The sequence below is a fragment of the Hippocampus zosterae genome, chromosome 8 (genome assembly GCF_025434085.1).
Source record: "Hippocampus zosterae strain Florida chromosome 8, ASM2543408v3, whole genome shotgun sequence".
Classification (NCBI taxonomy): Eukaryota; Metazoa; Chordata; class Actinopteri; order Syngnathiformes; family Syngnathidae; genus Hippocampus; species Hippocampus zosterae.
This window is the reverse complement of record NC_067458.1, coordinates 17,474,288-17,500,637: the sequence shown is the minus strand read 5'-3', so window position 1 is coordinate 17,500,637 and position 26,350 is coordinate 17,474,288. Positions and strand designations below refer to the sequence as shown.

Here is a 26,350-nt window from a genome sequence, read left to right as displayed (position 1 = left end):
TTTGCAAATTGCCTTCTCATAATACGTATGGTGGACCATGGGACACGTGGTGTTAAGTATGTGTTCGATGTGTTTGCTTAAACGGGCATTCGAGCGAGGGTGTGAGAAAAACTCCCTCTTTGCCGCACAATGGCTGGCTTGCACTCAGGGTGGTGTGCCTGTGTAGGTGGCTGGCAGGGAAGTGGCGCAACATCAAGTGCGTTGCGCATTTGGACACGGGGAACATACTCCTACACACAAATGTTTTCTCTGACAGCTCACCTGTTGGAGCTTGGCAGGTATTATGAGCAGCGAGCGGGGGCCAAGCCTGGGAATGCGAAGGGGCTCTCTGGCAGCCCCCGCTATTATGTACTGGAATCTGCCATGGCTTGCTTTTGGGGTGGGACGCCATGACCTCAGGCAGTGGGATGAGTGGGTGCGACTTCTCGCAGTGGAGGAGGAAAGGAGTAGTGGTTAAGAAAGGGAGACGACCTTATTTAACCTTAAATCACACGTGATCGCAGCCGACGGCTCCATACGGCAATGTGAAGGCACAGCTCGGGGAGACACGGGTTAATCATTTGTCTCATTGACTTTATGACTTTAGCAAGTGTCCGCTTCGAAGACGCGGGGAGAAATTTCCACTTGACTTTTCTGCTCAGCGGCGGGAGGGGCGAGGTTGGGGTTGGGGGGTGTGCGGGGCGAGGAGATGGAGGCTGTTTCTTTAAGAGCGAGGGCGAGTGAGGAGGAGAGAGAGAAAGGGAGGGACCTCTTTGCCCTCCAGAAACCAGGAAGGGAATTGAGTTGATCTGCTGCTGCTTGGTTAGCGCGTACAGGGGCTTGAAGCCTGCACAATAGTGACAGAGGCTGGCAGAAGCGAGAGAGAGCCACAGAGAGAGAGAGAGCGCTCCGGAGTGGAGGAGAGCGGAGGGCTGCACTAACCCCACAACAAGCAGAACCACGGCCATCGCAGGTGAGCTAAAAGGCAGCCTGCCATCCCCTCGCTGGCTGCCCTGGGCCTGTCAAGCAGGGAGGTGGGGGGTGGGGGGGGGGGGGAGCAGGGCCAGCGGAGGAGAGTGGGAGGAATGAGGGAGGAGGAGGTAGTGGATGGGGGGGGGGTGGCTGGTCTGCGAGGTGGGTCGCCTGTCAAGGTTCCTCTTTTTGACAGTACTTCCCTCTGACTGCTGGAGAATCTTAAAAGTTTATCGTTGGGACTTTTCACGCAGGTGGACACACTTACGGGAGGGGGGCGGAGAGAGAGCAGGAACTGCCATGAATTCATAGTCAGAGGCAACTTTTGTGACAGCAAAACTGTGCGATGCACAGCATGCTCCGTTGTTGTTATTTAGGTCAGTAGGAGTTTGAGGTCTGTGTGAAATGTCATGCCACCGTGAGCGCATGTCAGAATCCGTCACTCGCGTTTGTGAATTTTATTTGAATTATTCTTGAATGATCATTTTTTTTTGTCATGCCTCCATCTGTACTTTAATACCTGCCAGCCCACTAGCAACACACTCTAGTGTATAATTCAGCCCCGGAGTGCTTACGATAAAACAGACTGGAAGAGAGTGGGGGCGGGCGAGGGCTGAGGGAGCTGGGGCTCGTAGTCCTGTGCCAGGGCTCCAAAACAGGTCAAGTGGGCTGCCAGAACTCCGTATCCCAGAGTGCATTGCCCGTGGCAATCCAGGAAAGAGAGCAAACGCCAACCTATCCCAGCGAGGAGGTGTGGCGTATGAGCGGCCATCAGGCCAATGAGTGGAGCCAATGCAGATCCCAGTTGTGGACTGAAAATAGAGGGGGGTGGGGTAATGATGGTTGCTGGAGGGGAAAGGGAGGAGGTGTGTGTGTGTGAGGGGGGGGGGGGTCTGTTTGTGTGGGATCAGGCAAGGGCTTGCCTATATGACGAGGGCCACTTGCAAGTTTCCTGTCTGGTAAAGCTCGAGCCCTGCCCAGAGACGCAGGCAGCTGAGCTGGCCCACAGGCAGACAGGGGAGCCAGAGCGGGGGGAAACTTACCTCGATTTGGTAAGCACACTGAAAACACACACACACGCACAGACACACATTGTCTTGAGAAGTGAGTCAGGCAGGAGGGATGGAACTCACATCATGTTGCCAGTGATGGAGTTCAGAGTTCTTGACCCACTTCCACGTGAAATAGAGGAAGACAAATGGGTCAATGTGCTGCACCGCTCGGCTGCTTTTCTTCTCGCGAAGCTTGTATTTCTTTGAAGACACATTCTTATGGTGTTCTCTAAAAGTAGTCGTGGGGAACAGTCAAGGAAGTTGCAAGTGATGCATCTGTTACTTGTAATTAGTTCCTGGATTTGCTTTAGACTTCCCAAACCACCTAAACAAAGCTTGTTAATTGTTGAAATTCTCGGGTTGGGGGGGGCTTCACTCTTACATTCTAGCATCTTGCTCCAAGTTCACCTGCCTCACTTGGGATTTTAAACACCATGCCTCACATGGGAATGAGGCGTACATTTGTTTGGCTGGACGTACTCGTTGGACCCGTTTAGGTTTTTTTTTCTAAATGCGGACACAAAGAGGGTACTTGAAGACGCCCAACTGTTTGGAAGCAGTGCGGTATGCTTCTCAGAAGGAAGCAGCAAGGACATTTTTTTTCCTTTATCAGCCACTGCTCAATGTCAGAGCATACAATAGATACCGCCATGATGATTGTCCTGATTCTACTCTTTTATGCTACTTCTCAAGGTGCCGCTTTGGACCACACGGGCATAGTTGGCTCAAGCAAATCCCACCAAGAGGTTAAACTAGGACGCCATATGTGTTGGGTGTGCATAAGTGTGCATGCATGCATGTGTGCCTGTGTTACCAACAATAGATTCCAAGGGAATTGCAGGGGACTTCAGTGGCTGTGGGCTGGTCCAAGACACCACCCATCAATTTGGCGGTGAGGCTGAATACAGTTTGATATTCCTGTATGTTTGTGCCGCTACCACTATAGCCCGAAACGAGCAGCTTCCGACTGACTGAGGAGACAGGTTTTCCTGATGCCGCCGTGGCAGTTTGAAAGCTTGACTTTTTTTTCCCTTTTTGCACAGTACCCTATGTATTTTTTTTTAATGTAAATGATGTGGAATGGATTTCCACTGATTTTTTTTTTTTCTTCTCCAAACTTAACGCCAAGCCCCTTTTCCTATTGCTTTTGCCACATATAAATTAATAAAGTTAGAAAGCGGTCAGTGCAGTGCATTGCAGAATGCTCCAATTTAGACTTTTCCAACAAGGATGCATGGAAAAAGTAATCCATTGTGGCCATTATAAATCCTTTTATTTGCTGTACAGGCATTGTTTAAAGTAACAGTAACAGCCGTAAAAGATTAATAGAAGGTGACGCGGCTGCCTTTACCTTTCACGCGGAACCCAACATCGGCGGGATCTTGGCTCAACTATGGAAGGCAACCCGCAATTGCATAATTAGAAGCGCGACGTCAGCATGAGATGTGACAATTACTTTCAACACAACAGAGCAGCAGACGTGAGTATCGAGTGGCAAACCTTTGGCGTTACACCAGGTTACGGCAGACATTGGGGTTCCGATGGTGGCGACATAACCAGCGTTTCTCCCTCAGTCGGAATGAGCTGTAATGTATCACGAAGCTACACGATCGATCGGTCATAATTACAGTAAATATTTGTCTGATAAAAACTTGAGCTGTAAAACACTGAATTGAAAAACAGTCAGTCTGGCTTGCCTTCCTGTATCGCGTGACCATGTATTCTTACGAGGCGCACTGTTCGTAACCTCAAAAATGGTATGCTGGGACTGTCAAACCAAGGACCCGCTGTTATAGTTACAATATGCAATTTTAAAAGGCATAAAATTACTAGGTCGGCTTGGTCTCCCCCGTTCTCTGTCTGCATTTTATATAAAATAACGGCCTGAAAAACGCCAGTTCAGACGTGTGAAACGGGCGACGTGTAAAAAAGCTTCTTAACCTTGAGAGTGTAATAAATGGCATGTCACAGTTGCAGATCTTTTATTCGTTTCCATTGATCTCAACTCACACAAGTGTGAACAAAAAACATCCACTGTGTAACCGTCAGGAACCCTTTGATCGCAGTTCGGCAGCGAGGATTGGCAGTCACGTGCAAACTTTAAGACATATTATTTTAACCATTGAAATTTTCGTCGAATTTCAAATATGCAGCCCAATTTTCCCATTTTGAGGCAACTCTGCAGATGCACATGATGTATTGTGTGAGTGTGTGTCTGTTGTTTTTTTTTTAAAAGCTTCATACCAAGCTGAGTCATTTCTTTCCTGCTGCGTGTAAATTCATGCTAAGTCATAATCGAATAGCTTTAGCAGCCCCTTCCCTTTCTGCAGTCTCACGTCTTCCCTTGTGTTTGGTTCCCCCTCCCTGGTCAGCTGCTCGCTATAGCACGTCTTCTAGCCACACAGACCCCTCTCTGTTGTTTTCCTGTTGTTGTGTTCGTGTCTAGGGGCAGTAAAGGGGCTTCTTCTGTTCTCTTCTGGGACATTTATTATGAAGAGGGCAATGCAACCTGATCAAATTAGGGTGAGCGAGAGAAGCTTGGGATGTTTTTCAGGCCGGGGGTGAAAAGAGAGTCGTCTTAGTTTTTCTTTTTTTTTTTTTTTTTTTTAAATCATTGCGTGATGCAAAAACATGCATTCATTAAAGGCTCTCGTCACATACCCACTGCCTATTTGGATATTGCTAAAATAACTGGCTCAGAGACCACAGCCGCCTTTTAATTAAGCGGAGCGGCGTCGGCGGAGTGGTCAAGACGGCGACATGTGACCAATGTGACACTGTTGATGTTGATTTAGGAGAGGAGATGGGTGGGTTGCGTTCGAGGTTGGCACGTCACAAGAGGACGGACGGGCGGGGCTCTCAGCCGCTGCGTGTCCTCAGCGGAAGAGCAGGAGGAGAGAGGGAAGTGAGGTGATGCATTGCCGCTCAGATGGAGCAAGCGTACAGCCAAAGAGGGGAGGCTCAGACAGTGGGGACAGAGGGATTGAGCAAGCAGAGAGCTGGTCATCTGATTACACAGCGGCTTCTATTACATGTCTGTTATAGGCGCGCAGGAAAAAGTTCTTCCCGCTCGGTCTGCGTGCGGCCTTGCTGGCCCGCCAACGTTCTGCTGGGCAGTTGCGTCCCTTTTGAAGCCGTGAGTTAAGATTTGGTCACACTCCCCAGCTTGTGGCACGGTTGGCGTGTAGGAAGCGAGTGTCGTCTCAATACCCAGCCAACATAAAAAGCATCCTACGCTTCTATGATGAAGTTGTCATTTTTAATACCCCATATTCAATGTAACGGTATCATGGAACCTCTTAAGTTGAACACAATCCGTTCATTGATGCAGGTTGACTTTCAAGTTGTAATTTCAAAGCCGAAGAGCGATCATCCGGTGCTTGAAGCAACCCCAACTCTGGTGATCAGGAGGGATGAGGCAGAATATTTTCCCATATGATGTGGTATGAATTAATTGTCAGCTTCAAACTGTTGCTTCATAAAACCTTGAAGTAAAAAAATAGCTATGTTCTAAATAACATCTTAATTTAAGTGTAAAATGAAGTTCTAAACTCCCCTAGTGTCAAGGCAATAGATTACAAATACATCTTTTTTTTTTAAATATTTTATAATTGTCATGCTCGTGGAAATATAAGTTAGCGACGTAAACTTTATAACACCATTAAAACAGTTAAAAACTTGAGGGTTGGCCTTTATGACAAAACTAGTCTGAACATGAGCTGTGTTGCAAATGGGCCTCTTGGAGATTAAAGAAAAAAAATTCTCATCACTAAAGTATACTAAAGGAGTTAACCATTTAATATTTTGGATACTTTCACTTTGGAGTCTGACTGCTCCGAACGCTTCCTTCATTTCTTTGTAAAGTCTCCACACCCTCTTCAGAGGCGTGGAGACTTTGAAGTTAATCACTGTGTAATAAAACTTCACATTAAAGTCAAACTGACTTACAGTCACGTAATGGGCAAGGAAAAGGAAGGTGTTTGCAGAGAAGTGCTGTCACCTCATGACGATTTATCGATACAACTGGAATTCATTGATACTGACTTGTCTTGCCTATACTGACCCAAGCAGTCAAATCGTTTCTTATTTCTGATGAGCCATTTCAGACGTCTTTATCGCTGCTACCATTTTGTGGTGGCATCACAAAAAAAAAAAAAGCGGAGTCAAATCTTTGAGATGCTCATCGTGAGTCGTGCGTGATGTAATCTACAGTGTCGGTTTGAAGTCCAAGTTTCGTTTCACTTTTGAGGCGTGTTTCACCAGTGCTTACATAGTCTTAACACTATTCTGGGTTTGCATAAGGGCAACCCCCCCCCTGCCCCCCGTGCCTGCTTACTCAAATGAATCTTTGCCCCACCTGTGGGCGTTGAGCTTTCCTCTAATTGAAGCAGGTTTTACCAGCCGAACGAACAAGATCCAAGTTTATCATTGACATCTGAGCCGGATTCCATGGCCTCCGTACTCTTTGCAGTTATGAGTGGTTGTGAGTTTAATAAGCGGGCCTCACCCACCACCACTTCACTCGCATTGTGTGTTCATCAGCACTTCCTGCTTGGGCTTGCGAGCGAACGCCTCAAGACTCAGAGCGACTTTCGCAACGTCAGTTTTATCAGCCGGCCACCCATTTCCTGCTCGTCTCCCAGTAAGGCCAATCACAATTCCTTCCATGAGTCTCCTGCCATCCGCCAGTCCCTTTGGTTGCTGTGACACTTGTTCAAAAATCGGCTTTTCCTTGAAAGTGCCGCCTTGCCTCCTCATTGCCAGTATCTTGTGCTATCCCCTTGTTGCATCAAACCGGGTGATTCCCTCGCGCTGGCTGTTACCGCTAAGTGTCGAGCTATCGGTTCAATTGGGGCAGAAAGGAGGCGTTTGACTTGACGTCTATTACTCAGTGTTTGTACTTGATGCATGTTAACAACTTTAGACCCCGGTCGACAATGAATGAGAGGATGAACATTGATCTATTAGTCATTTACTTGGAAGAAAACTCACTTTGGTGCCCAATTATTCACTTGTGTTTGCGCTCTGAAGCCTCACGTGTCCCCCAAATCTCAGAGCTGTAACAGCAGATGTGACGTTTTATGAGCCTGTGCCTTTCACGCAGAACCAATATATTTATACGGTACGTCAGCACTAACATCCGGTGTGATAAAAGTAGAAAATGGTGTCGTTTGTAGTGTCTTTTACAGAGCTCCGGCAACATTGCTCTCTGAAAGCGCAATCGTGTGCGTTTCTCACACAGACACGGCATCATGCAATCAGGTAATCTGATGACATCACCGCTGGAGCGTCAGGTGTTGGACTTCACACAGTTTACACTAGTGTTGTCACAATACCAAATATTTTGACTTTGATAGCTTTTAACATGAATAAATGACCTCAATTTCCGTATTGAAATAAAAATTTGCACATCAGTAAAAACAATGCGATAATAGCCGATTTATATTTAATTCATTCAAACAAGTATAAAGATGCTAATGAGAGTACTTTTGATGAAATAAAAAAATAAAAAGCATTCTGAGCATGAGAACAATTTAAGATCATTTGATAACATTTTAAACGCAACTAATAGTCTTGGATAAGTCTTGGGGGACCCGAAAAGTGTTTATTATTTCCTATCCTCACCGATGTTCATGAGCTGTGGATCGTGGCCAAAAAGAGACGAGATCCCAGATACAAGCGGGTGAAATTAGTTTCCTCTCCAGGGTGTCCGGGCTCTCCCTTAGAGATAAGGTGTGAAGCTCGGTCATCCGGAAGAGTTGATCTGCTAATCCTTCACGTTGAGAGCAGCCAAATGAAGTGGCTCGGGTAGCTGATTATGATGCCTCCCGGACTCCTCTCTGGTCAGGTGTTCCGGGTATTTCCTACCCACAAAAGGCCCCGGGGATGAGCCAGGACTCGGCAGAGGGACCAGGTCTCCCAGGCTGGCCTGGGAACATCTTGAAATCTCATTGGAAGTAGTGGCTGGAGCGAAGAAAGTCTCTGCCTCTCTGTCAAAGCTGCTGCCCCCGTGACCCAGGCCCCCGGATAATGCTAGATAATGGACGGATGGATGAATTCACAGTTTAAGATCATTTGATAACATTTTGACTTTTTACAGTTACAGTTTACACACAGGCGCATTGTCCCACTTGTCACAGCTCTGATATTACCTTCGAAGGAAGAAATTTCCCAACCCCATTCCACGCCAGTGCAGTTACGACACATCAGCAATCGTAGTAAATGGTATGAAGAATGCCGTTTTTATCTCGGTTGTATGAAAGGGCCTGCAGTTATTAAAAAATGTGATTATTTATAGCGCCTTTCACAGAACCCAGGCCACTTTACACAACAGAAGAGAGGACACTAATCATCACGAATCATCAAAAAGCTGTGTGAAATAAATGATTTTCACAGTGATTCTTAGAAAAATCACAAAAGCTCATTTCATCATTGTTTTGAATGTGTGGTGCCTCATGTCCACTGAAACCTTGCAATCATTTTTTTCCCCCCCAAAGGTACTGGTGGTCTATTTCAAACACATCAGATTTTCAGGCTAAACATTTTGCCTCTTTGTTTGTAGGGATGAATGGTATTTGTTAGAAAAAGACAGACTCTTTAATTCACAGGGTTGGATATCTGTGTTTCATAACAGGTTAAATACGCAGAAATCTATCGCCATGTGACTGATGTGTGTTGTATACGAAATCCTGGTAACATTTCATGCCTGAAGTGTTACCAGGTACTGCAGTGCTACGGCGTGCGCGAAGATATTCGGTAACATGACAGGGATGAAACAAAGAGGTTGGAACTTGGCTTGTTTCAAGTGGCGGTTTGACTCGCAAAGCAGGGCACAAGTTGTCACGGGCTGAACGAAAGAATGAATCCTTCCCTGGAAGCAGAGCTGGAAGGATACGGTCAGACGCCGTCCCGCTTTGGCCTCCATGACCTGAAAGCATGAATTAGTGATAGGCAATGTTCAAGCCACAAGGAGGTTCTGGGATCAGGTTGGTTGCGGTGTGTTTCTTAGTCCACCTTAGGTCATGTGGGGACAGGTGGCTGCGGCATGCAGAGGAATCCCTCTCATGCTTCTTTGCCTCTTACTTCAAGTGTGTGTGTGCGTGCGTGCGCGTGTGTTTTAGCTATTCTCAGCTCAGCGTCTTTACCCCCGCAAAGCCGCAACTCCGGGGTCAGCTCCTGGATGTGCCGAGGATAATGTGTACACAAGCTCGCAGCCAAAGCCCGGTTGAGTGCAGGTGCTTGAAGTTAGGCCTGGATGGGCTCACGGAGATCACTTTCCACCTCCAGAGGACGTGACCGCAGGCCATGTGGTCGGTCTCTCTCTCTCTCTCTCTCTCTCTCTCTCTCTCGTTTAGTTTGTGTCCTCTGTTTCCTCATGGTCGTCCTCTGCATATTCAGATGAGACCTCCTGTAATACAATTTGCTCTTGTCCTGTCAGACAGTCTGTTTTTATTTATTTAGTTTGAAGTCACAGTGTAGTGAGACTCCCGTGAGGGGTTGGTTGGGGGGGTGGGGGGGGGGTGCTGGTTATCGTGGTATTTTCACACGCATCATGGGACCTGTTTTTTAATCGAGCACACCATCAGTTCAGACACTCGCATTTCAGTTGCCTTCCCGAAATTGCGCCATTTATCATTTAAGCAAAAAATGTGCCGGGAGGTTCAACTTCAAACCGCCACTACGCATGATGTCCTGCAAGAAGACCCCTGGGTACCTCGCAAGGGCTCAGTTCAGCTGGTTGCAAAGGATTAACTCGTGTTTTGCTTTGTCTTTTTGTGGCCTTTTTGCCATAGTTGAAGAATGACACCACAAATTTGGTGTAGCGGGAAAATCTCAGCATGACCAAATGCGTTGTCACTTGTCATCATAGTCAAAGTCAAAAGAACAAACCTGGACGGCGTAGTACATGGGGATGAATGGCTAGCATGGAATGTGTGCCTCATAGCTCTGAGGTTGGGGGTTTGAATCTGAGCTGAGGCCTTTGTCTGGTCTCCCTTTGCTAGTCTGGGTTTTCTGCGGGAACTCTGACTTCCCACAATCCAAAAATATCCTTGTTTGGTTCACTGAAGATTCTAAATTGTCTTTAGTGCGATTGTGAGTGTGAATAGTTGTCTATCCTGTATGTGCCCGGTGATTGACAGGCAACCAGCATAGGGTGCTAAACCACCTCTTTGCAAAAATCATCTGCGATCGAGTTTGACCTGACACCTTGCGCTGTATTTTCATTTTAATACTCCATTCACTGCATTGTTTTTGTAATGAGCATGCCACTATTTTAAGTCTCGGGGACATGCTCTTTGCTCCTGACCCCTGACTCTAACTGAGCATAAAAGGCCTATTTTGACGGTGTGGAGGTCGATCTGTGTCGTTGGGAGAAGAGTGCAAAGACAGGAGGGGGAGTGTGAGAGGTAAGTGCAGGTGAACAGGTGTGAGGGAGGAGAGGCAGCCAGGTTAGGCAGGTTTGGTTGTGGTGGTGGGGCGGGGGTGTTGCTGCAGCATGCAAGCGTACATAGAAGCTAATCTGCTGTACAGTCATTAGAACGCTTGCTCATATAGAGAGTCTAACCACCCCCCACCCCCTGTCTCACCCCCTGCTGCCTCTCCCTGGCAGATGGAGAGAGGAGGGTGGGCGGTGGATGTACGATACGCGTTTGTGCGAGTGTGTGTACGTGCGTGTGTGCATTATTGATGTCTCTGTGATGGCACAACATTTGTGCGTGCGCATGTGAGTGCGATGATACAGGAATCGAGGGTGGCTTGTTCTGCCGACCACCCCCCTCCCCCCTCCCACTGCCCAGGCTTCAGTCGATCATTTTAATCTCCCCCCCACACGTGAGCATGGGGACAGCCTTTCCTGAAACTTGGCACACAGTGCAGGGTGGGGTAACCAGCTCAGACCGGATTGACAACCTCCCTTTTAATACTGTTCCCTCGCAGCTTGTTGCGTGTCCTCTTCCTCTTCCTCGTGGAGTTTTTCCACAGGGTCCGCTGTGGTAGCCCCTCCGCCACTTTCACTACTTCTCTCTACCTTTTATTGGTGTGTTTTTTTTACCCCCAACTTCCTTCACCTCCCTCAATCTCTTTCGTGGCTCTAGGCAGACAGCCCAGCTCCCAGCATGCATTTTGATCCCCCACTACCGTCTGCCTATCCGTCCTTCACGACCTCCTGCACGAGCGTGCGCGCACACATGGGTATAGATGTTTACAAGGAGACACTTTCACACTTTGACCGCTACCTGCATACATACAGGAAGTACCGTCTGCAATATAAGTTTGATTAAAGCCCAATTCTTCACTGAATGTGATCAAATGTACTCATGTACTAACCATTCTCATAGGCCGAAATATTTGCCTTTTCTACTATATACTACAATTGTACAAAAGTTTGACTCCTGGATTTCGTTTGACTTTTGAGGCTCAGATTGTTGATTGAAATGAACTTTAGTGGGTTTTGGCTTACGAGTGACACGACAACAAGTGTTGTCCAATCACAATTTGTGGTTTTTTTTCCTCTCTTGTTGCATTTTGTTGCACATAGTTTTGCTGTTGGTTTTGAAGTCTGTGGGATGGAAGGAGGGGCCTTTTGTACTGTATGACAAGGTTATGATGCCACGAGTAGTCTTTGATCAACTTATTTTTTGGGGGGGGAGGGGGGGACGTTTAAGATATATCAAAACACTTTGATATTGCTCCGTTCGTTCAACCAGAAATACACATTCAGACATGCTTCTGTTGACGATGCCTTTCATATATGACAGAAGTGGACAGAGCTTCGAGGTTAGTTCTGACCAATGCCGTAGCTTTCTGGTTTGGAATTTTACAATTGTTATGGTTTATTGGTTAAGTGCAGTGAATATTTGACGGTTTATTTGGCTCGTTGGTAATACAAGGCAGCTGCCAAATCATCAGCTTTGATGCCATAAATGTACGACTAGTGAAGCCGATTCTTCTAATTAGTTTTATTTGCGTGATACTAAGAATGTTAACAAAGTTTCTTGTATAGATATTAATGTGCCTGTTTTCTGTTCTCCCCCCCCCCCCCCCCCCCAGACAGGAAAACAGACGGACGGCAGGACGGATACACGGGTGGGGGCTGTGCTAGGCGGCTCGGCGGCAGGCTGGTGGAAGATGTCGTCCGGAGCCGGCGGGAGGGGAGGAAGGCGACTCAGGGGGACGGTGGGCGGCGGAGGTCGAGGAGTTGCCGGAGAGGCCGAAGAAGGCCCCGTGGGGATCCCCTTCCCCGAGCACAGCGCCGACATCCTGGGTAGCCTCAACAAGCAGCGGCAGAGCGGACTGCTCTGCGACGTTCTGCTGATCACCCAGGATCGGGAGTTTCCGGCGCACCGCTCCGTCCTTGCGTCCTGCAGCTCCTACTTCCACAAGCTCTTCACGTCGGGAGCGGCCGCCGACCAACGCAACGTCTACAACATCGATTTTGTGGCGGCGGAGCCGCTCGGAGCATTGCTGGACTTTGCCTACACGGCCACACTGACGGTCAGCCACAGCAGCGTGGCTGACATTCTCGCAGCCGCACGCCTCCTGGAAATCTCACCCGTTCAGGATGTCTGTACACACTTACTGGACACCAAAGTGCTCTCCCCGCCGGTACGTTGCCTTTCTACTTCTACACGTTTACATTCCAGAGTAACATTAGAGTCAAAAGATTTTATTTGTACTTTGTTTAGGGAACGCTTCAAAGACTATTGTATCACTTAATATGAGTGTTCGGTTTGGTAAGACTTGGGCGACTAAAATCCTCGTCTAAAAAGAATTAATTTTTTAAATATAAAATTGGAATATGTTGGACTTAACTTGGCAAGTTTCTGCCTTTGGAGCCAGTGTTTTCCATGAGTCCAAGACTCCCTCCATCCTGTTACGTTCAAAGTAATTATCGATTTCAATTTTTGTTCAGCACAGATGAAAAATCTTGTCTTCCAATCTTGGCTACAGGTCCCAAGCAATTGTATGTTTTTTATTAACCACAAAAATATTCAACTACTTATCATTTAATTTTAATCCAAGGTCACCCCACCCATGCTGGGGTTCTCGTGGATCATTAGAAAGGATTGAATCCCTGGATGAAAAAAAACAAGACCTTAACTGCCATCTTACAATGTTTTAATTAGGAATGTATGATGAAATGTTCTCAACGAGAACTGCCTGCTTCTCCAAACTGTTCCGAAACATTTTTTGGGGGCCTGAGGTAAAATTTCCAGTGTATAGCATACACTGTAGGCCTGGGGATTATATCGATATTAAAATACAAACATTCATGATACTAATCTCGAAAATTGAGACTATCAAGCACATGTCACACTCACACTGTATGTACAGCCCTAATGCAGTGTATGTAAACCAAATAAAAATCTGTTTATTTTTGATTACATCGGGACTTGACCTAATGTATCTAACATTACTAGAGCTGTAATCACAGGAACAGTTCTGAATCTTCAAATCTAAACTTTTATTTCAGTCCCCCTCCCCCACACCCCTACTCTTTCAAAAATCAGAATGTCAGTCATTGCGATAGAACCAAAGTGTTTTAGTCAGATAAGTCTCGCTTTAAATAAGTCCAGAAAGTACATCACTCACCAAAATACAGGGGGGTGGAAATCACGGCTCACTCAGCACAGCCTGAATTGGATGCTAACAGTCCAGGCTAGTGAGTCCGCAATCATTCGGGTTGACTGGACTAATGTCAGACGTCTTTATGTGTGGCTCTGGTAAAATTGATGTCTCGCGCTTTCAGACAACGAACATCTGTAGCGTGGCAGATCTGGTAGAGATCTGGTAAACCTGTCTGGAAAGTAGTTGAATTGGAATTAAAAAAAAAAAAGTTATGCGTGCTATTGCTATGAGCAGTTTTTGAGCTGTATTGGTGAAACATCTTGTTAGGTTTTGTTTTTGTTTTTGTTTTTAACTTGGCAGGGGTAAAATTGAAATCGGTAATCAATTTTCAAAGAGGAGTAATAATTTTTTTAAAAAATAATCATTCATTCCACTGACAAAAATAGAGGCTGTTTATGGGTGTTTTAAAAAAAAAAAATTGTTAACCATGAAAGGTGTGTGTTCCTCATGTCTCACCCCTTCATTAAGTTGTGTAGTCAGCCCCCGTCAAGCTCACATCAAGGCAGTTATCTGCGGCGCTCTCCATGCCAAACGCACACCCACGGCCTTGGGCCTAGTTCAACGCTTACTCATGCTGAGCCAATTGCTTGCTTGTGCGTAGGAACAGCACGCTGTTTTATTAATTTTTTTTGTGTGTTTTTCAGGCGTCATATCACAGCTACACGTCCACATAATCGAGTGTTGCGACATGCAATTGGCTCCCGTCTTTCGAGGTTACCCCCTCACAATCTCAGCAGCGCTTCACTCACAATCACGTAGGCCAAGACCTTCGCGAATTAACTGAGGTCAAGACAGTTTACGACTCTTGCAACGCATCAAAAATAAAAACTTCAACAGGGACACTTTGGCGGAGATGTTATTCGTGAAAAGAGCGGGGGGTAGATGTGATGCATTGTATTGTATTTCAATACATGCATGTATTGCTTTCCAAGGAGTCCTGACAGCGTTTTCACAGTGTACTGTGACATGTTCACGTTTTTGTTGATCATTATTTGTGGAATATGTACGTTTTAAGCTATTAACACACCCAACGATGACCTCGCACCCTGCTCATAGCGGGGGATGACTGTCGACCTTTTGTTGCCGGTCACGTAATTGTCAAACATACAGAGATCTTAAATCTTATCTCCCGCCCGATGCTTTTCCAGGCGGGCAGTGAGCAGCGAAACGAAGATGAGGAGAAGAGCAGAGGAGGGAGCGAGCAGGGCAACCAGGTGCTGGCCCGGGAGTTTTTGGAGTATTTCCAGCGAGGGGCGCACTGGGCCAGCAGCTGCAGCACGCCAGAGCTCGGGGACCTGCCGACGCACCTGCACTTTAACCACGGCAACGGAGGGACCCCCAGCAACGGCGCGCCCGGTGGCCCCGGTGAGTACTACTCCCCCCTGGCCCTGGCTTTGGCCCAGGCCCCCATCCATGAGCCAGAAGAGGACGAAGATGAGGAAGAGGATGACGAGGATGGGGAAGCGGTGCAGGGAAACGGAATAAGCCTCGGGTCATTTTACTGCCCTCCCTCCCAGAACGGGCACTTCTACCTCCCCCCCGAGGCTCGGACAGGGCACGACACGCCGGAGACGGAGGACGCCGCCCTGCAGCTGATGGCTAGGGAAAGGGGCTCGGCTAGTGCCCTCTTGCAGCAGATGATGGACTCCATTGAGAGGCAGAAGCAGCGTGGGGCGGCCGGGGAGGATCCGGGCGACGGCGATGACCCGGACATGGAATTTTACTACAATTACTTTAACAGCACTCAGCTCGAGGACACGCCTTCTGCCGCCGTGGCGGCGGGCGTTCCGCCGCTGTGGTTGTCACGGAGCAACGCCGGCCACGACAGAGTGGGCGGAAGGGAGAGGGGGGTCGGCGAGAGGGGCGGAGGCGACGGGGAGAGGAAGATGCGCTCAAAGGCCTTTCAGAAGTGCCCCATATGCTCCAAGGTCATTCAAGGAGCGGGAAAGCTTCCCCGCCACATTCGAACACACACGGGGGAGAAACCCTACGAGTGCGCCATCTGCAAAGTGCGCTTTACCAGGTAAGCCCAATTAATGAAGCCACTGCACCATGTCACGTGTTCGAACACTTTTGGCCTCCTCAAGTGGGCTGCCTCTACAGCAGGCATGTCCAAAGTCCGGCCCGCGGGCCAAATCCGGCCCGCGGTCGAATTTCATCCGGCCCTCGGCCCCTGTCATAAAATCAGTGCCGTCTGGCCCGCAGGTTGGGCGCAATGGAACACGTGTTGCATTGACTGAGGTCTCGTAGACTGGTGAGTGATGTTTCATAGAGTACTGCTTCCCTCTAGTGGCTAAATGAGTAATAGCATTCACTAAATGAGTAATAGCATTTAGACACTAGAGGGCATCACTCGCGAGTTAACAAGACATCACTGCGTGTTTATATTGACTGATATGTCATATTTCAAATGATCCTTGCAGTTGTGGATATGTGTATTGCTTGTTCATTTCCCTGTTGTTCAAGTCAAAGGTTTTGTGACTATTGAAAAGTCATGGTGATACATTTTATGTTTCAAATCAATCAATTTGCACTCAGGAGACTTCTGTTTAAGAAAAAGTCAAGTGAATAAGCAGTTGCATGTGATATACCCGTTTCAAATGAACCAAAAGAAATTCTTAAGATTGTTGAAATTAAAATAAAAATGGAAATATGAAACAGACTGGCTTACTAAAATTTGACGAACAATATTGTTGTTCAATGTAAAGAATGTCAGCCAAGGTCGGCCCCCCGACATTTTACCACATAAAATCTGGCCCCCTTGGCAAAAAGTTTGGACACCCCTGCTCTACAGAGTCAAGAGGAGGAGATTCAGGCTTTGCATTCAGGGGCCAACGCAGTGTTTCTTTTTGTATTCCTTAGCATCCAGACATATTCCAGGTCCAACGCGGTGATAAAAGTGTCTTTTATTGTGATGTTCTCTGAAGCAAAGTCCTGGACTTGTAGCGCCAGGGGTCCTATAAAAGAAGGCTGTGGCTGGCCGGCGTTATCTAGTTGGAGGGCCTCTATAAAGTTCTGATACAGAAGGGGGGGTTACAGGCCCTAGATTGTGCTCTGTGCGCTTCAATGCAGCCATTTGAACTTTTGATCTCCGCCTGCGTTGATTATTGCCCACAGCAGAGTAGTTTATACACCCCCACTCTTGCTCTGTCCCTCCTTTACTTCGCGAATGAAATTGGACTTGTGCCGCGCTCAGATAAATGTGAGCGGAGTTGAGCAAGACGCTTTGACTGATTCCCCTGTATTAAGGAGGCCCGTCTTTTCCTTGAAATCCCTCCTGTGATTAATCAATGAGAGCACTCGTGCTTGAAATAGAGTCAGTGGTCCTCAAATGCCCACAACCTTTGCTGTCACGAGAGGTAGGGGGGAGACTAATGTGAACTGAATTGGCCTCCTGGTTAAATTTGACCAGCAGTGGGAAGTGGGTTATTTGTAATCTTAATCCTGTTTGATCAGGGTTAGGAGTGCCTCACACCCGCTAATAAATCACTCTTGTCCTTAAAATAATTCAGCTCCGTCAGTGCTGGCGTTTACATGCGTTCGCACAGCTGGGGTATCTTATATTTACAGTAAGGTTTGCACAAATGGTTGTCTCCTTGTTGAGAATGAGTGCTACCGGTAATCCATTTAAATTCCTTATGTTGTCCAATGGGGGAGGGAGGCACAAGAGCCAGATGAAGGTGTCCTGATAGTTCAGTTGAAGCTGGCATGTGACCGCCGAGGCTGGCACAGGAGGTAGTGTAGGAGCTGAGCCCATGTGTAAGGGCATTGTACAATGATGAGCGATAGGTGTGGATTCAAAACGCTCCACACCCTCTTTCCTCTCCATGTTGTACGCAATTGTCGCTCTCCTATTCAGACGTCTACCCAGATGCCGGCAAAAATGTTGTCTGCTTGAGGAAGTCTTCGTTCAAAGTACACACGGTGAAGTTCAACAATTTGCGTTTGAGCTTCCAAATGGCCTGCAATGGACTAGCGAGTTGCGCATTAGCATAATCATACGACACAGGAAGACACACTCAAGTGTCACCCCAGAAACTCCTTCATTTGATGTTTTCTTTTTTTGTGTGTGTGTGGGAGTGTTTTTCCATAGAAATATTTGCCGTCATGACTTTACGACTGCGCTAGCATATTATATTGTACTCCGCTTTGCTGCGTTTTGTATAAAAAGGCAAAGGCAGATAAATGCTGCATCCCCTGTTATTGGTATGATGGGCCAATTTTCTCTGTGTGCTTTCTTTTTTAATTGTTTTTAGTTGCTACTACAAATAGTGGTGAACCTCATTACCCGAAGGCGCTTGAGAATGTTAGCTTGAAATGGAATTTAACCTTGAAAATCTTATTCCCACTCAATTGACTGTTGGTTGCCTTCCTCCCATAAAAAATGTAAAAAAAAATGCCACAGTGAACGTTGAGCTTTATTGTCAGGCTACAGTTGTGCTCCTGAGTGCAATTACACTGATAAAAAGATGCAGAGTTTATGGTTTCACTTGAGTCGACCTGCTTGACCTCACAACGCGGGGGCGGGGAATGGGGACGGGGTCTTTATACCACCTGGATGTGAGACAAATTTTCAGACGTTAAGAAAAAAAAGCATTCACAATGTATTTAATTGACCTCGTAAGAATCAATATGCTTTGATGTTTCTCATGTGGATTCCATTAAGAGTTTCTTCTAATGTTCTTCCTTCCAGGCAGGACAAGCTCAAGGTTCACATGCGGAAGCATACGGGAGAGAAGCCTTACCTTTGTACGCAATGCGGGGCCGCCTTCGCTCACAACTACGACCTGAAGAACCACATGCGCGTTCACACTGGCCTGCGCCCCTACCAGTGCTCCAGCTGCTTTAAGACTTTTGTACGCTCAGACCACCTGCACCGCCACCTCAAGAAAGACGGCTGCAACGGCATCCCGTCCCGCCGGGGCCGAAAGCCTCGGGTGCGAGAGCCGGGGCTCCTGGATGCCCCGATAGGCCTGCTGAGCCCCGGCTCGGACACTGGCCTGGAGCCTCACATCATCAAAGGGCGGCAACTCTCTGAAGCGCTCAAGTCTGAGGTGGAGGGGACCCACGAACACAGCCCGCACCTAGTAGTGGGGGCTGGACCCTGAGACAAACTCTTAAAAAATTGACGGACGCCGTCACGTAACTCTGCTCCGACCTGTCTACACAGAGGAGGAAAAATACAGACTTGAAAGAAAATATATCGATATTACAAAAAGAAACTAAATATGGCTCTATAAACCAAAATCAGGGTGTCGCAAAAATTTTAATCGGAACATTTCTTTCTCCTTTTACTTTGGGGAAACAAAGTAGACGTGAAAGCACTTGAGTCTGTTGAAAGAGCAAAGAACGCTTTGAATCACACACCCGCAACGTCCACTTTCTGGGCCATTTCTTATCGTTAATAATAGGGGGTTTTATACATTGGCAAAATGTATAAAGGACACTAAGAAACTATGCAGTTGATTTTAGGTTTTTATTATCGGGTGAGCTCTGAGCAAAGGTGTCTGAGCTCCTTCCGGCTGCCGTACGGGTGAAGCGAGGACAAATCTTTCCCGGAGAAAACAGCTTTTTTTTTTCCCAGGTCTAGAGATGTACAGTTACCATAGAAACAACCTTGCCATAATATGGCATATGCAAGGAAAAACTCACCATACTTGTGATGCAACAGCTCGCTCGCTTGCTCTCTCTCTCTCTCTTTTTCTCCAAATGTTCCAGAAAGAGTCATAGACAAGGGTTTGATTGAAGTGTTACTTACTCGATAACAAAAAAAATTGTATCGGGAGAATCCATCGTTTTGTCTTAGCGATTGAGTCGAATCCACACCGTTTGGGGGCTCGAGGATTGCAGGGCGAGGGAGTACGAGGCTCGGTGTTTTTAAAACGCTACCACTGCCCTCACAGCCCTGCAATTTAAGTTTTCCTGTCTTAATTTGATTTTTGTTCCTTTTTTTTTTTGCGTTGACTGGGTACTTGACACTTTATAATGTATTCATGTATATACAGCATGGGCTGATATGACGTCCCCGTGAACCGTTCTGGCTTCTCGTGGGCTTGATGTCTTATTTCTCCCAGCGTTGGCAAACAACCCCACCCGTATGAATGTTTGTTGGGCGATGGTATGGAGTCACCTGAGGGGGAGAGACAAAAACTTGACAGTTCCTGCCTAAAAATGATGAGTCGTTTGAAGTGATTGAACGAATGTGCTTTGCTTTTGTGCAGTGTGTCCTTGTGGGACAAGGCGCAGGTTTAAGGAACAACAGGGAGACCAAATGAGAATGAATAGAAACACATTTTATTTATTTATCCCCCTCTGTTTGGACAGTTCCACTAAAGACATCCAATAGAAACGGGGGGCAAGGAGAGTATATTTAAAGATTTAAAGAACTTTTTTTTTAATATATAGCTTTCTCTTTTGGGACCTCTCAACCTGGGCGACGTAGAGAGCAGTAAATACCTGCCCGTGTCAGGAGGCCAACTAGAAGTGCAGCTGCAGCTGGTTCGCGGGAGGAAAGGGGAAGGGAGGCGGCTCTCGCCATGTCTGATGCATTCCAAAAAAATTAATCTCCCCCAGCTCAGCCACGTTTTCATGCAGGAGGAGGGTGGGGGATCGGATCATGCCCCCCCACCACCACCCACCCCCATCCCCACACACTCTGTGGACCTCTAATTCCCTTAAGGGATATGATTATAATAGAGCCTGGCGTTACCATGAGTGCGTGTGTGTGCGTGGCAGCCAGGGTCCCTCTGGCCACATCATCAGTGTGTGAGTCAGCCCCGGCCTGTTCAAACATGCACCTTGAGCTGCAGCCTCAGCGCACTTTTCTGTCTCTCCTCAAAGTCACATTTCCAACCGAGCAGTCCGGTTCGCCTCACCGCGGCGCAGTATGGACACGGGTCATGTCCGCCTGGCGCGGGTTTGGCGGGCGACCTTATTCGTAGACACGGCCAAGATGTGAACGGACGGAATTGTCTCTCAGCCAATCAAACAAAATAGTGGTGGCTTTAGTTACACTCTCTGAAGCAAACTTTTTTTTTCTACTTTGTCGCTGGCACAAGAGTGCTGAAAAGTGGGACCTTACAGTGTGAGATACTTTAAAAACCTGAACAGTGGAAACGCCGATATACCGAATTGTACTGCTTGGTGGAAACGAGACGTCAGAAATGAATCGTCATATTCCAAATTTGTTGATCTTTGAATTTAGGGATGGCCATTTGGATTGTTTTCTAAATCAATCACGGGAGAAATTAACCATCGATTCTGTATTTTGTTCAGCTTTTTTTTTTTTTTAATGAGTGAGAATTTGAATATTCTGAACTCCTTTTTCTGCACTCGAAGGAGTTGACGTTGCTCGGCCACCCATAGCGGAAGTCATTAAAAAAAAAAAACTTTTAGAACCACAAACTAGTTGACCCTGAATCAACAGGACAGTACAACACTCCATTTGAACATATTTATAGACGCCAATCCATTTTTATGCCCATCCCTACTTGGACCTATCCCCAAGACTTTCCTCACCGAGAGCCCCCCCCCCCTCCCCTTGCCTGATACAAACAAGATCATCTCTGCTGTACTCCTCCTGTCCTCAATTGCACCTTAATCAGAACGAGGCAGGTTCCGCAAGCACTTTGTTACAACACAAGGGCACTTTTGTTAACAAAACGGGTACTTAAGGGGAGGGGGGGGGGGCGCAAATGAGATCTGCCCCCTTCTTCACTTAGTGGTGGTAAATATAAAGGCCCTTTGATGCTTCACGAGCTGCCAAACACATACCCATACACGCAAAAAAAAGCAAACTAGTGCTCTAGAAGAAAGCCCTGGTCAAAGATAATTCATGTAACTGAATGCACTTGAAGTTAGCGGTTAGCGATCTGTCTAAATAAATGTCTTTCTTAAGGTAGAGGGGAGAGAGTTGTTTGTTTTTGTGTGCGCAAGCTGTCTGGCGGACTGCGGGGTCTCGGGATAAGCTTGTGTAAACAAATGTTGCCCCCCCACTCACCCCCCATCTGTTCCCCAGCTCCCCTCCTAAGCGTGCGGTGATAACGGGGCCCCCAATGTTGTAAAACAGCTCATCGGACAGTCGCTTGTTTACTTCACAGCTCTCTTGGTGTACATTTGCATAAATCGTGGGTTTACCCTCGCTGGTCATTGTCAGCCGCTGTCCGAGCCTTGAGAAGAGTGTACTTTTTTAATTTCTTTTTCTTGAGTCCCCATCCTCATTTAAAAGAAAATAAAAAAGCCAACGGATGCTTTAGTACAGACCCTAAGCCGGTTTTGTTTCGGAATAACCTTTGAGCCATCGAAACCTGTGTATACTCTATTTAGACCTTTTATATTTCCTCTTACAGTCTTTGGGTGCTTTCACACTTGTAACATTTTTTTTTCGAACTGCGTTTTCACCACAATTGCTACCTGTTTTCCAAAACTGGCAAATGAACGAATCCTTTGGTTTCTCATGAAAACGGTTCGGATGGACCGCGAGAAACGGACCAATTTTACTCAAGTCATACGCTGGTAAGGAGGCAGGAAGCAAATTACAGATGTGAAAGCATTCTGACGCTACTTGTACCTGTGCTGGTTTAGAGCCGAGAGCCCAAAAATAGCCCAGATTGCTCGAGCTGAGGGGGGAGTGGATGGGGCGTGACCCCAAACGCCCATGCGGCAAGAAACCAGTCAAATGTAATCATGCCGCTGCGGAAACAAACACTTATTCTTACGAATGAAAGAAAAGTTGAACCAAACCAAGCACCGGTTCAGAACCAGCACTGGCACCTGCCCTTTTTTTTGGGAGGGTGGGGGGTTGGCTTTGCTTGAAGTTGTTACGCAACAACGTGGCTCCTGAGCGTGCGAATGTTGGATGTGGGTGAGGTCGACTGGGCCCGTGGCGGGAAACTACTGCCCCGGTTGTTAGCGTGTGTTTTCTGGGATTTCAAGCCTGATGGCACTGGAAGTGGTGCTTTAGCTGAGCGTAGCGCGGACCTTTGCACTAACTGTCAATGTTCTTGTCCTGCTGGTGGGAGACGACCTCAGAAAGGCCACCAGGGTGGACCTGGGTCGGTGCCGCCCAATAGAAGTAATCCTGCATCGTATATATGTGATGTATACGTCCAACGTTGAACTCATACCAAAGGAGAACAAAGATAAAAGATATATTACGACGTACCAGTTTGAATCGTTGGATCATTGGCGTTCGAAACCCCAGTGAATCCAACGTGTGCTTTTGTTGGGTGAAAGATTCCAAATTTGGACCTCTCATTCGAAATATTTGGGCTGGTCCTGTTCTGAAGGGCGCACGGTGTACAAAGATCTGGAACACAGATGAGATGTATGTATTTTCAGTCAAACTGATCACTTAATTTTCCTTTTTATTTGTAATTTTGTTTTTCCCCTCAATGAAAAGAAACATGTTTATTCGTTCCATCGGTCTGTGATTGTGTTGCGATTTTGCAATGTGGACCTCCGGCTCACTCCCACAACATGAGCCTTACGGGGGCCCTGTTTGACCAAACCCACGCCATGTCCTTCTCCCACAAGAAACACCGCGTTTGCTTTTTGTTTTTTTGTTTTTTTTTCTCTCTCTCTGCTCTGTGTTTTCCGACCAAACTCTACGAGCTGACGCGAATCGTGCGGATGTTTAAGCTTTACTTGAATTAATTTATTGTTTTTATTCTTACCTTGTTTGTTTCGAAACTCAGAGAGTTGTGCAGTCAATGCAATCCCCGACTTCTCTGATTCGTGAGTGTTTTTTTTTTTTTCAAATGGACCTTGACTTTTCTTTTTCTCTTATCAAAGACTTTTTGCTGAATATATCTGAGAAAGCCATAAAACAAGACCAACAACCATGATAAAAGATTTTTTTTTCTAAAGGTGAGATCAATAGACTGTTATGGAGTTTTGTGGCGGGGGGGGGGGGGGGGGTTATTAGGGATACTTGATCAGTGGCAGCGACTCGTTGCCATTGTGTTTTTGCACCTGATTGGTATTTGACTTGTTTTCCCCCATCTGGCTGTATAAGCAGCGTGGCCATCCTTGTGCCCTCCTTCAGCTGGGCTGGCCCTCAGTACCTAAGAAAAACTGGACTACATCAGGTCCTAACAGAAAATGTGCACTGCCCCCAGAACTCTCACAGAAGCTTGCTGGTCCTCAGTTCCTAATGAACAGTTGCCACTTTTAGGCGGCCGCCTTCGGGTCCCAATGAAAGTTGGGCCAACTCCGGATCGTAAAGGTCCCAATGAAAGTTGGGCCAACTCCGGATCGTAAAGGTCCCAATGAAAGTTGGGCCAACTCCGGATCGTAAAGAAATATGGGGTGCGGCCATGCCCTCAAAATTTAAGAACAAAAGTATTGGCCTTAGGTCTTGGGTTTAAGGGGTTCAGCTCTCAGATTCGAGCAAAAGGTGGGCTGCCCATACTTCTAAAGAAAAAGCGGGCCATCATCAGGCCCAACAATTAGTGTACCCAGCAGTTCTTAGACAGAGGTCGGTCACTATTCCCAGCTCTTAAGAAAATGGAGGGTGCCCACGGTTCTTGAAAGTACTGTCAATCACTACCAAATGTTGCCCCCCCCCCAAGCTCAGCTCCTAAGTGACAGTGGGCTGTCCCAGGTCGCCCGTTCTTGCGGGGCACCCTCTACTCCTAACAAAATTTGTATCTCCTGCTTCTTAGCATATAAATGTGGAAAGAGCCATTGCGGGTGAAGGTTTTGGGTAGTCACGTTTTCAGGGTCAGGGTAGCGCGTGAACTTGGTAGTTTTGGAACGGTGAGGCCAAAACGTCCAGAAGTTACGGAATGTTGCGGGTCTCCTTTTTGCCTCTTTGTGCAAGTACTTCTCAGGTGGAAACAAAACACTGCTATGCATTTGGCTTTCTTTGTATGTGTGTCATACCAATGCTCTCTGTCGCCTCGCTGATTAGCAGACACAAGGAAAAGGAGGGCTGGGCTTCTTGTCAAGTATGATATTGATTTCATACCTTGAGTGAGGGAGCCACCGAATGAGTCTCGGCTTTGAACGGTAGCACCAGGAAGTGGAGCCTCGCGTCATGCAGCCACTTAAAGCAAACATTCCATAACTTCATACTGTGATTCCCCTTTCCTATTCCGCACACATGACGATTTAGCTTTTTTTTTTTTTTTTAATTCTTCCTCTCAGCTTCTGCGATTGTAAACGTTAGCACTTTGCGATTAAAAAAGGCCAACATCCATTGTGTGTTTTGATAATGTCCTTTTTTCCTTTCTTGTCGCTTCGGTGATGCTATTTCAATTCCCCATTGTGAGAAAATACACTTGAATTGTTCCGTGGATGATGGACCGTTGTATTGGATGCCCTTCGTGTGATTGGTTCTCATTTCGGGGAGACTCTTTCGAAGCTGCCGCTGAATGTCACGCGTAATACAGGGGTGGGCAATCTACAATGGCCGTCAGGTCATTTGATGCAGCCCACCGTACAATCCTAAAAACAAACGCAACCTCAAGTCTTTAGGAAAAAATTCCCCACCCCTGGTGTACAGTACAACTTTGGATCAGGTATCCATCTTGAGCACTTTTGTTTGTTTGTTTTGCTAATCAGCACAAAGTTATTGCAGTCTAGTGGGAAGAAAGGTAATGATCAGAACATGACCTGGGAGATTAATGTAGATAATAGGCTATTTATTTCGAGCAAAGTCAATGAGGTTTCCGTTTCCCAGCACTCAAACTGGGATTGCAAATTGTAAACACAAGAGTCACGTCAGGCACCAAAATACATGACCGTGCAACATCTGAATCCAAATGTATGACAAAAAACTATCGAAAGAATGAGTTGAATATTATGAGTGACAATGTGTAGTTTGTTTGCTCAATTTGACTCTTGTTTGCTTATTTTTTTTGCTCCACTTGTTTATGAAGCTGCAAGCAGATGAATTATTTTGGGGAGAATTTGCACTTTCTGGTGATGAAAAAAAATGTATATGAGACCACTACATCCACAGAGTCAAAAATCATGTAATTCCATGTTGTATTTTTTTTTTTGTTTGTTTTGTTTTTGTAATATATCCAAAAATGTCTGGCATCTGGTTGTCTGGTTTAAACAATATACAAATCTTTCTATTAAAAAGAAAAACAATGGTTGCAAAGGTGGATGGACATGTTTTGTTTGCTTGATTTTACCGAAGTAATCTGTTTTGCGGAGCCAGATAAAAAATTTTTACATGAGAAAAAAAAACTCGGTACATCAGCAAGTTACACTTTGATTCAATGAATATAAGTCAACATCCCCTTAGCTCATTCAGTACCAGCCAATTCTGGACCAAGTCTGAAAAGACGTTTAAAAACGTCTTTGGGAGTGAATGAGTGAAATTAATGTGTGTGTCTATTTGTCTCTGTCTAAAAACTTGAACGTTCTCCACTATTATGTAACTCGGACCCCTCAATATAATTCTTTTGAGAGAGGAAGTAAAAATAAACTTGGGTGCCCAAAGTGTGAACAACCTCTTTCTAACCCGTGGCTCTGTTCAGAAATCACGTTCCAACTCATGTTAAATGGGAGTCAACACCTACCTACCTCTGACTAATTACAGTTCAGTTCTTCGAGGAGGCTTTTCCTGACATTTTTGTCGTCACTTCTTATTAACAGAACAAGCTGTTTCCGCCGACGGCTTTCAAAGCATCCGAGGAAGCTAATTGTTCAAATGTGTCAGTCAGGAGAAGGATACAAAACTGTCGGAGGCATTAATTTATACCATG

The 26,350-nt window shown here is 46.5% G+C and overlaps 1 protein-coding gene across 3 annotated transcripts; it reads left to right on the top strand.

The window, feature by feature from the left end:
* The first annotated feature begins 714 nt into the window (after positions 1 to 714).
* Positions 715 to 25,744, top strand: zbtb7a (zinc finger and BTB domain containing 7a). 3 transcript variants are annotated; one of them, XM_052074776.1, is made up of 4 exons: positions 715 to 952; positions 12,054 to 12,608; positions 14,780 to 15,654; positions 18,325 to 21,313. In XM_052074776.1, the coding sequence occupies exons 2-4, from the start codon at positions 12,132 to 12,134 to the stop codon at positions 18,737 to 18,739; spliced, it is 1,767 nt and encodes a 588-aa protein (XP_051930736.1). In that variant the 5' UTR covers positions 715 to 952; positions 12,054 to 12,131; the 3' UTR covers positions 18,740 to 21,313. The 3 variants fall into 3 exon arrangements, 2 of the variants coding, with proteins under 2 accessions (XP_051930736.1, XP_051930735.1); XR_007963781.1 differs by lacking the exons at positions 715 to 952; positions 18,325 to 21,313 and adding exons at positions 1,776 to 2,003; positions 16,433 to 18,278 and having other exon boundaries at positions 14,780 to 15,741; XM_052074775.1 differs by lacking the exon at positions 715 to 952 and adding an exon at positions 1,776 to 2,003 and having other exon boundaries at positions 18,325 to 25,744.
* Positions 25,745 to 26,350: the final 606 nt, after the last annotated feature.

What these genes read in the sequence shown, in the direction of transcription:
- zbtb7a (XM_052074775.1), top strand. Translation starts at nt 1,788, where the DNA reads ATGATGGTTGCTGGAGGGGAAAGGGAGGAGGTGTGTGTGTGTGAGGGG. An exon ending in GGGAAACTTACCTCGATTTG is followed by an intron (nt 2,004 to 12,053) that starts GTAAGCACACTG and finishes CCCCCCCCCCAG; the next exon opens with ACAGGAAAACAGACGGACGG. An exon ending in CCAAAGTGCTCTCCCCGCCG is followed by an intron (nt 12,609 to 14,779) that starts GTACGTTGCCTT and finishes ATGCTTTTCCAG; the next exon opens with GCGGGCAGTGAGCAGCGAAA.